This window comes from Oncorhynchus mykiss, chromosome 15, assembly GCF_013265735.2.
Source record: "Oncorhynchus mykiss isolate Arlee chromosome 15, USDA_OmykA_1.1, whole genome shotgun sequence".
In the NCBI taxonomy this organism is placed as follows: Eukaryota; Metazoa; Chordata; class Actinopteri; order Salmoniformes; family Salmonidae; genus Oncorhynchus; species Oncorhynchus mykiss.
Window position 1 is genome coordinate 66,674,325 of NC_048579.1, and position 11,628 is coordinate 66,685,952.

Genomic DNA, 11,628 nt, shown 5'->3' on the forward strand with positions numbered 1-11,628 from the left:
TGGGGGGTTCACTGTTCTGTGAATGGGAGGTGGGGCTGTAAAGGGGTGGTGGGTTGAAATTTGACGTCGCTGCCGGAAAACAGCTGAGGGGATTAACTCCATGGGAAAGAATATGGACGCCGGGGAAAAAACATAAATTGACCTTTTGTGCGGCAGCCATTAAATCCTTGGCTATGCAGGCAGACTGACAGAGTGAGGGCTCCTCTCCTTCCCACCCCTGGCTAATCTCACCAGCACCAGCAGCCACACACATTCATACACACACTGACTTTATGAATGGGATCTGATATCTATGTCTGTCTTTGAATGGGAATCATCAGAGACACTCACGGCTTATAGATAGGACTAAGCTCTGAACGACAGCTATTTAAACCAATGAATGGCGTCCTCTCGCCAATTGACCAATGAGAAGGTTCCTTTGATGCGCTTTAAAGGATTAAGTGTATCATGTCTATATTATACTATCAAGAGCCCTATCGACCAATAAAAAGGGCTGATTCATATAATTCCAGACAATAAAGGTTGTTGCCTACTGTGTCATATCATCAACGGTTTCCTCTTGTTCATTTCAATTAGTTATACCTCTGCAAATACAATTTAATCAGAAGTGTCTTATTTGATTTCGCCCTTGGAAAATAGCTTTTTGCTTTAATGTGATCGACCTGTATAATAAAGAATAAATATAGAAGATATTAAATCACTGTGTTGTACCATTGAGCCATCTAGAGTCATGTTGCTCAGTCCTGATAGGATGATGCTCCCCGAGGGTGCGGAAGATGGCAAAGTCCCTTCCCATGAAGTCTGCCGATGTGCCAGAGTACAGCTCCCCATCTGCCAACCAGAAACCAGGGTCAGCAACAAGCAGCCAATGAGATTAGAGATGTTAAGTGTCAGGAAGTCCACTGGCAAACTCCAACCAATCACAAGTGGGATTAGAGTCGGACTCACCTAACATGATGGACGCAGAGAGCATCTTGGGGTCGTAGGGGCTTTTCCCCCGGCCGTTCTCGAAGTGGGACGACTCCAGTCGAAAGATGTTGTCCTGAAGGGAAAGATCAGTGTTCAAGAATAGCCCGTAGGAAACCCATCTAGAACATTCCAAAACAACACGCAAATGACACAAAAGTTGCTCACTATATAAGGAATAGTGTCATATTAGTGCACTACAGAAGGAATATGGTTTGCAAGAAGTTCACTAAATGGGGAATAGTGTGTCAAATTAGTGCACTTGATGGGTAACAGTGTGTCATTAGAGACCTGAAACACGTACTGTGGAGTAGAGCTGTACCTTATTGACCCTTGTAGATGTATATTAATAACTGACAGACCCCGTCAATCTATGTAAAATAGCACCATGGTATACTCACACTCACACTCACACACACACACACACACACACACACACACACACACACACACACACACACACACACACACACACACACACACACACACACACACACACACATACACATACACATACACATACACATACACATACACACACACACACACACACAGAACCCATTATATTAATGCAGGACAAGATAGTGATTTCCCCCCTTTCCACAGTTGAACAGTTACACTGTGTGGGATCATTGATTAAGCTGTATCTGCTTATCAAGATGATTGATTAAACTTTTGTGTGGGAGAACGATTTCCGCTTGTTAATGTGGGCCTGTGTAATGAGCTCCCCCCCCCCCCCCCCCCCCCACTTTGCACAAATTAAATCATTGATTAGAAACACTGAATGAGTGGGAAATAGTCACAACAGAAAATAATGATCTAGTCCCTTGCCTTGGTGCAATTTAGATTCTATTGGGGGTTAGAGGTGTGTGTGTGTGTGTGTGTGTGTGTGTGTGTGTGTGTGTGTGTGTGTGTGTGTGTGTGTGTGTGTGTGTGTGTGTGTTGTTGCCCCTTACCTCTGCCCGTTTGCCCATCTCCAGGTAGGCACAGATGGGATGGAAGGCCCCTGTACCACAGATATACAGGTGGGTGGAGTTGTAGGGTTGGAGCACTCGGATGAAGTTGGAACACTCTTTCTGACAGGAGACGAGAGACAAACACCTCATCAACATCTCATCAACTTGGGCTCCCGAGTGGCACAGCGGTCTAAGGCACTGCATCTCAGTGCTAGAGGTGTCACTACTGACCCTGGTTTGATTCCAGTCTGTTTCACAACTGGCCGTGATTGGGAGTCTCATAGGGACTCTAACCCGGCCAAACCCTGGGTTAGTAAATAAGAATTTGTTCTTAACTGACTTGCCTAGTTAAATAAAGGTTAAATAAAAAAAAAATTAAAAACATCTGATCAGTTTCAAACTCTCAAACAAACAACACTCACATGTTAAAGCTGGAATCCTTAATAATGTAACAGCCATGTCTGTTTGGGATGTCACAACAACTAAGAAGTTACTGGAAACAGAAGAGCACAGTATGTACTGCTATTTGTTTTTCCTTGCTGCATGACGCTCCTCAGCTCGACAAAAACAACAACGGTGGTGGTGGGGCCAGTGGCGCTGTTTCCCCGTCCTGCGGACTCCATCTTTAAGTGTCCACATAGCATCTAGCATTTATTGTATCTGTGTAATTATATACAGCTACAACTAAGCAAATTAAGCAACGATTCAGTTAATATGCTAGTAACTACTTGGAACTAAAGAAGGTTTGTCCAGTTTTGCTGATTGCAGTTCAATCGTTATTTTAAGTACCATATCTGCAGTTATCTTGATCAGCTGAGCTACCACATTCTGCCTACCAAAGTAGCTCTAGAATACAGAGGTAACTACAGGACATAGTGAGGACAATATGTCTGCGCGCTCCAGCTGTCTTAAAGTGCTGTAGGTGCAACCTAAAACAACTTCAGATTTGATCACTCCAGGCATAAATAAGACTTGGTGGTTGGCGCTACTGGAAAGCTCCTGCAATCTGAAGTAGGAGTTTCCAGTTCCCGTTGCTGTGGTAAATTGCTTGTGAAATGAAGTCGTGTTCAGTTTTGCTGAAGGAAATGCCACCTGTGAGCTAAATCAGGCCATGACTGTGTCCTAAATGCTCCCCGTTCCCTCTACAGTACACTCTGTTTGACCAGGGCCCATAGGTAGACCCAGAGGTCATATGGTGCCATTTGGGATGCATCCCATGTTCACATCAGATCTCTAATGACCCGTCCGTCCGTGTGTGTTTCCATGTGTGTGTCCGTCCGTGTGTGTGTGACCGTCCACCTGTCCATCCGTAGGCGTTTGAGCGTGTGTGTTTGTGTGTGTGTCCGTCCGTCAGTGTGTGTGTATTCACGTCAGATCTGTAGTGATCCATCTGGTTGAATTTACTGAAGGTATTTGGACTCCCAGCCTCAGCACATGTGGATAGTCCCAGTGCTGTGAGACTGTTTATGCTAACCCTAATGAATGGGATTAGTTCATGTTCTAGCCCTCTGGTAAGCATTCTACAGGGTTCAGTAGGGTACACACATGCTAAAAAGATGACGGCACGATTCATTGATGAGGAATACACACCTTTAGTTGACTGACACACACACACACACACACACACACACACACACACACACACACACACACACACACACACACACACACACACACACACACACACACACACACACACACACACACACACACACACACACACACACAGACACAAAGCTCATTCCAGGTTAATACACACACACACGCATCTCTTTCTCGGGTCATTAAGAAAATAAATACGGACCTTCTGTGTCAATAAAAATCCTAAACCTGAGGTTTATGTTCTGTCTGCACAGAGCCACCTCTAGTCTCAGGGATGCTAACTGCTCAGGCTTCCCTAGCTAGCTAGCTAATAAGTAAGCCAGGACAGTGGAAGGGTCAAAAATATTTGTTTAAAGGCTGATAGTTCAACAGATAAGAGAAAATAGAAAATAAACCATTCACGGAGTATATCACTCAAAAGTTACACCAACGTAGTGTGGAACCTGTTTCCACCATGAGGTCTTCCTCTGTCAAAATGAAACGCCAGATCTGGAATAACTAGCCATGTTGTGTAAAGGCTGCTAAAAGTCATTGATATCTAACTGGACAGGTTTGAAGGATATCAACCTTGAGTTAAACTTTACTGTCAACCCAGGATATTATCAGTAACCCATAGTCACAACAACAGGTCAAGCCAGGATATTATCACTAACCCATAGTCCCAACAACAGGTCAACCCAGGATATTATCACTAACCCATAGTCACAACAACAGGTCACCCCAGGATATTATCAGTAACCCATAGTCACAACAACAGGTCACCCCAGGATATTATCAGTAACCCATAGTCACAACAACAGGTCAAGCCAGGATATTATCACTAACCCATAGTCCCAACAACAGGTCAACCCAGGATATTATCAGTAACCCATAGTCACAACAACAGGTCACCCCAGGATATTATCAGTAACCCATAGTCACAACAACAGGTCACCCCAGGATATTATCACTAACCCATAGTCACAACAACAGGTCACCCCAGGATATTATCAGTAACCCATAGTCACAACAACAGGTCACCCCAGGATATTATCAGTAACCCATAGTCACAACAACAGGTCACCCCAGGATATTATCAGTAACCCATAGTCACAACAACAGGTCAACCCAGGATATTATCACTAACCCATAGTCACAACAACAGGTCAACCCAGGATATTATCACTAACCCATAGTCACAACAACAGGTCAACCCAGGATATTATCACTAACCCATAGTCACAACAACAGGTCAACCCAGGATATTATCAGTAACCCATAGTCACAACAACAGGTCAACCCAGGATATTATCACTAACCCATAGTCACAACAACAGGTCACCCCAGGATATTATCAGTAACCCATAGTCACAACAACAGGTCAACCCAGGATATTATCACTAACCCATAGTCACAACAACAGTTCCAGTGTCTCTGTCTGTGTTCAACCAGCGTTCACCTCCCACATTACAAGTATTTCTTTGGTTAGACCAAACCAAGAACCTCTAAACCCAGATATGCTCCACAACCTTATATGGTACACAACCATGACCGTTACAAGGGTTACTTGTGTGAAAGTCTTCTTAATGACTTTACCTTATGGGCTTCCTAACATTCCCGTAACGTTCCGGCAACAACAGGGAAGAAGCAATGTCTTCCTCCATCATTCTCACATCGCTATTATATACATTGTAAACTGTCTCATTAATCATCTTACTGACAGAGATGTTTAGATTTTCTCATGGTCATTAGACTCATTTCCAGCCAGGCATTTTGTGTCTCTGTGTGTGTGTGTGTGTGTGTGTGTGTGTGTGTGTGTGTGTGTGTGTGTGTGTGTGTGTGTGTGTGTGTGTGTGTGTGTGTGTGTGTGTAATATTGAGTGCATGTTGTGTGTGTGCCACTGACAGACATTTACTCAGCCTAGTCAGAAATGCTACTCTGCAATTTTCAGGGTGAAAAATGACTTCTCTACACACAAACTGTGTCGTTACCTGAATACCACTGAATCCTCTGGGGAGAGAAGGGTCATTATTGGGAATAACTGATTACTTTCCCTTGAAAGGAGGGGGAATTAGTAGGCAGCTTTGTTTAAGGTAGATGGTTGATTGTGTTTTGAGAGCACACAGTGAACCTAACATGCAACAGTCTGCAGATACAACTATAACTTCTGAACTAAACGAGAATCATTACTCACTCTGCACTGTGTTGAACCGTTCAACATTTTCTGCATCACTTGTCTGTTAGGGCTGGGAATTGCCAAGGACCTCACAATATTTAGGTGCTGAAATTATATGTAGTGTGATTCTATATGTAGTGTGATTCTATATATAGTGTCATTCTATATGTAGTGTGATTCTATATGTAGTGTCATTCTATATCTAGTGTCATTATATATGTAGTGTCATTCTATATGTAGTGACATTCTATATGTAGTGTGATTATTTATGTATTGTGATTCTATATGTAGTGTCATTCTATATGTAGTGTCATTCTATATGTATAGTGATTCTATATGTAGTGTGATTCTATATTTATTGTGATTCTATATGTATAGTGATTCTATATGTATAGGGATTCTATATGTAGTGTGATTATATATGTAGTGTGATTCTATATGTAGTGTGATTCTATATGTAGTGTCATTCTATATGTAGTGTGATTATATATGTAGTGTCATTCTATATGTAGTGACATTCTATATGTAGTGTGATTATATATGTAGTGTGATTCTATATGTAGTGTCATTCTATATGTATTGTCATTCTATATGTATAGTGATTCTATATGTAGTGTGATTATATATGTAGTGTGATTCTATATGTAGTGTGATTCTATATGTAGTGTCATTCTATATGTAGTGTGATTATATATGTAGTGTGATTCTATATGTATTGTGATTCTAAATGTATTGCGATTCGATTCTTGATTTGAACATTTTGCCTTCAGAAAGTATTTATACCCCTTGACTTATTCCACATTTTAATGTGTAAGAGCCTGAATTCCAAATGGATTAAATTGACACAATACCACATAATGAACCCCAAGTTAAAAAAAATATGTTTTTGCAAATGTATTGAAAATAAAATGAAGAAATATCTAATTGACATAAGTATTCACACCCCTGAGTCAATACTTTGTAGAAGCACCTTTAGCATTGATTACAGCTGTGAATCTATCTTGGTAAGTCTCTAAGAGCTGTCTACTCCTGGATTGTGCAACATTTGCCCATTAACTTTTTCAAAATTCTTCAAGCTCTGTCAAATTGGTTGTTGATCATTGCTAGACAACCATGTTCAGGTCTTGCCATAGATTTTCAAGTAGATTTAAGTCAAAACTGTATCTCGACCACTCAGGAACATTTGGCCTTGTGTGTTAGGTTATTGTCCTGCTGAAAGGTGAATTCATCTCCCAGACAGAACCAAGTTTTCTTCTAGGATTTTACCTGTGCTTAGCTGCATTCCACTTACAAAAAGTGAATTGCTTTACTTTAGTGCCTTGTTGCAAACAGGATGCATGTTTTGGAATATTTTTATTCTGTACAGGGTTCCTTGTTTTCACTCTGTCAATTAGCTTAGTATTGTGGAGTAACTACAATGTTATTGATCCATCCTCAGTTTTCTCCTATTAAACTCAAACTGTTTTAAAGTCACCCTTGGCCTCATGATGAAATCTCTGAGCAATTTCCTCCTCTCTGGCAACTGAGTTCAAATATCAATATAATATCGTCCAACAATAATATGTAACGATATGTAACTGTATCAATCCCCCATCGCTATAATCAACTCTCTCAGATCTCCACGAGTCCACGTGGGCTATGGGACTGGGCAATAATCCATAACCGAATCAAATGAGTCACGTTCCTGACTGAATCATACCCAACCTACTGAGTCATCTTGTACAAAGCCCAGTGAATCACCAGTAAGACATTTGGGCAGAGAGTGCTGTACTGTTGCATTTGTTCCAGGGCTCTAAATTGACTGGAGAAATTCACCACTTAGGAGCTAGGAATGCTTTTGTAATGTCCTAATCAAGCATTCGTGCCCACAAAAACGCAGCTTTCATTGCCTCATTTTCTAGAGTAAACATTTTTACAGCATGCAAATGCCTCATCAATGTGTGTGTGTGAATGCGCGCATGCATCTGTGTGTGTGTGTGTTATAGAGTACACGTGTGTGTATCTGGTCATGTGTACAGCAGGAATGTCTGTATGTATCTGTGTTAGGGCAGTGCTATGTTTATAACCCAAAAACCTGCCACAGACTATGACCCAAGTGGAACCTCTGTGATTTATGGACTGAACTACGTAATCCCACATAATCCTAGAGCCCCCTCCCCTCCACTGCATGTGCACTCAGCCATGAAATTAGAAGCAGATACAACACGAGGGTTGTGTGTAAACCCCACATGAGATAACACTCACAATCTGATACATACAACACACTCTCTCTCTCTCTCTCTCTCTCTCTCTCTCTCTCTCTATCTCTCTCTCTCTCTCTCTCTCTCTCTCTCTCTCTCTCTCTCTCTCTCTCTCTCTCTCTCTCTCTCTCTCTCTCTCTGCGATAACGCACACAATCAGACGGCACACCCACACACACTCACTTCATCTCTCTCTCTCAAACACACACATAGACACACACACTGAGTTCAGCTGTGCATGCAGAACATTGGTAGATAAATAAACAGAGTGATGTGATGTACTGCGTTCTTGCCGGCGTGCCAACAGAACCAACAAACACACACAGCGGGGAAGGAACGCTTCCAGGGGACCACAAGGTCATGGAAACTACTAGCAACGACAGCTATGCTAGTTTGGATCAATGTTGCTATAATGTCGCTTCCACATCATTTCCACAACAAACATCTTCTAAATGTTTCCATCTGACGACACGACGTGGAAAAATATTATTATTAATGTTGCAGGTCATTAATTGTTATTATTTATTAATGTTAGGTTATTATAGGTTATTAATGTTACAGGTAACACACTAACAACATGTCAGACGAGCTAGTTACATGGGTTCCTAATGGTAACACACTAACAACATGTCAGACGAGCTAGTTACATGGGTTCCTAATGGTAACACACTAACAACATGTCAGACAAGCTAGTTACATGGGTTCCTAATGGTAACACACTAACAACATTACAGACATGCTAGTTACATGGGTTCCTAATGGTAACACACTAACAACATGTCAGACAAGCTAGTTACATGGGTTCCTAATGGTAACACACTAACAGCATGTCAGACATGCTAGTTACGTAGGTTGCTAATGGTAACACACTAACAACATGTCAGACATGCTAGTTACATGGGTTCCTAATGGTAACACACTAACAGCATGTCAGACATGCTAGTTACATGGGTTCCTAATGGTAACACACTAACAGCATGTCAGACAAGCTAGTTACATGGGTTCCTAATGGTAACACACTAACAACATGTCAGACAAGCTAGTTACATGGGTTCCTAATGGTAACACACTAACAACATGTCAGACAAGCTAGTTACGTAGGTTACTAATGGTAACACACTAACAACATGTCAGACATGCTAGTTACATGGGTTCCTAATGGTAACACACTAACAGCATGTCAGACATGCTAGTTACGTAGGTTGCTAATGGTAACACACTAACAACATGTCAGACAAGCTAGTTACGTAGGTTACTAATGGTAACACACTAACAGCATGTCAGACAAGCTAGTTACGTAGGTTGCTAATGGTAACACACTAACAACATGTCAGACATGCTAGTTACATGGGTTCCTAATGGTAACACACTAACAGCATGTCAGACATGCTAGTTACATGGGTTCCTAATGGTAACACACTAACAGCATGTCAGACATGCTAGTTACATGGGTTCCTAATGGTAACACACTAACAACATGTCAGACAAGCTAGTTACATGGGTTCCTTATGGTAACACACTAACAGCATGTCAGACATGCTAGTTACGTAGGTTGCTAATGGTAACACACTAACAGTATGTCAGACATGCTAGTTACGTAGGTTACTAATGGTAACACACTAACAGTATGTCAGACATGCTAGTTACGTAGGTTACTAATGATAACACGCTAACAGCATGTCAGACATGCTAGTTACATTCCCCTGCATAAGCTGTGTGCTGACAAGTTAAAGTATAGCCTGCAGGTAACATACACCACATGTATCCACCTATTGTGTCAGGCTACATAAGAGTGACATAAGTGGTTATAAGGTGACTCGCAGAACTTACCCCGAGGTCTTTCCCCGCCCACTTGCACTCGTCACGCTTTGAGGGTGTGGCTGGCCATGCGATCTATGGAGAGGAGGAGAGAGGGAGTGTTATCATACGGAACAGGAGAGAATGTCATTGAGAGAGATTATAAACAACAACATCATTGAGTTTCATCTCAATCTCTTCATTCAAAGACTCAATCATGGACACTCTTACTGACAGTTGTGGATGCTTTGTGTGATGTATTGTTGTCTCTACCTTCTTGCCCTTTGTGCTGTTGTCTGTGCCCAATAATGTTTGTTCCACGTTTTGTGCTGCTACCATGTTGTGTTGCTACCATGTTGTTGTCATGTTGTGTTGCTACCATGCTGTGTTGTCATGTGTTGCTGCCTTGTTATGTTGTTGTCTTAGGTCTCTCTTTATGTAGTGTTGTCTCTCTTGTTGTGATGTGTGTTTTGTCAGATATTTATGTATATTTATATGTATTTTTTTGTTTTAATCCCAGGCCCCCGTCCCGCAGGCCTTTTTCCTTTCGGTAGGCCGTCATTGTAAATAAGAATTTGTTCTTAACTGACTTGCCTAGTTAAATAAAGATGAAATTAAAATAAAATCATTTAAAAGTGAGGGAGTGGTATACTAAGGAACAGAGGAGAGAATGTGTCATATGAACAGAGAAAGTGAGTCATCATGTAAAACAAGAGAGAAGGAGTGCACAATAATATTATGGGGTCCATTCAGGGGGTAGTCTAACCAGGAATTGAACCCAGGTTCATGCAAATGATAGTCCAACACATTTGCCATTGCACCAAAGGGTCAGAATCTCTGGATGAGTATGCTAAGTGTTGCACGTAGCTTGCTACCTTGTTATGCTGGAGGGAAGTGAGTTTTGAAGCATGAAGTAAGAGAGACAGATAGCTTTAAAGGGAATACAGGGTAAGTCACTACCAATTTACAATAGCTCCGAGCTAGCAACATTGGACCTAGTCTTATTCACTTGCTGGGTCAAAATTAATTCCCCCCCCCCCCAAATCTGAAGGTGGACCCAGGTTCAAAAACATTTGGGAACCCCCTGTATAAGCTTAGCTTTACAGTACTGAAAGTTAAATAACCAGAGCACTCATGAGGCCCTTTGGAGAATCATTGAAGACTTTCAATTAAAGATGGTTGTCCTTATGGTCTTACCATCTGTCACATTCGTGTGTGTGTGTCCATCCAGTGTCCCCTGAATTAAAAAAACAGATTGTGTGTGTGTGTCCTTCCAGTGTCCCCTGAATTATAAAAACAGATTGTGTGTGTGTCCTGCCAGTGTCCCCTGAATTATAAAAACAGATTGTGTGTGTGTGTGTGTCCCGCCGGTGTCCCCTGAATTATAAAAACAGATTGTGTGTGTGTGTGCGTCCCGCCGGTGTCCCCTGAATTATGAAAACAGATTGTGTGTGTTTGTGTCCCACCGGTGTCCCCTGAATTATAAAAACAGATTGTGTGCTGGGGCCGGACTCATAATAAGAGCTGGAATAATCATCCACAGGCATGAAAGCTGAGGAGTACAACAAGTCATAGAAGTGCAGGTACCAGAATGCAGGTAGGTGCTAGAACATGTGTACCCACCCACCCACACATGGTATGCTCATGGCACTAGAAAAACACCACAAATAGCAGGTTAACATACACAGACAGACTCACCATGCGGGCACACATACACACCCTCACACACACCACGTGGGCACACACACACAAACACACACACACAAACACACACACACACACACACACACACACACACACACACACACACACACACACACACACACACACACACACACACACACACACACACACACACACACACACACACACACATCCTTCTATTCACAGCGTATCTCTCTTCAGGATCAGC

At 41.9% G+C, this 11,628-nt stretch overlaps 1 protein-coding gene across 1 annotated transcript in view; it reads right to left on the reverse strand.

Moving 5' to 3' along the window:
• LOC110501008 (semaphorin-3aa) overlaps window positions 1-11,628 on the reverse strand; it is a 57,835-nt gene that overhangs the window by 19,127 nt on the left and 27,080 nt on the right. The window contains exons 3-6 of the mRNA XM_036945010.1: window positions 9,750-9,812; window positions 1,923-2,042; window positions 949-1,042; window positions 712-831 (exon numbers count right to left, since the gene is read on the reverse strand). Of these exons, the coding sequence (XP_036800905.1) occupies window positions 712-831; window positions 949-1,042; window positions 1,923-2,042; window positions 9,750-9,812 (397 nt within the window). The remainder of the gene's footprint in view (window positions 1-711; window positions 832-948; window positions 1,043-1,922; window positions 2,043-9,749; window positions 9,813-11,628) is intronic.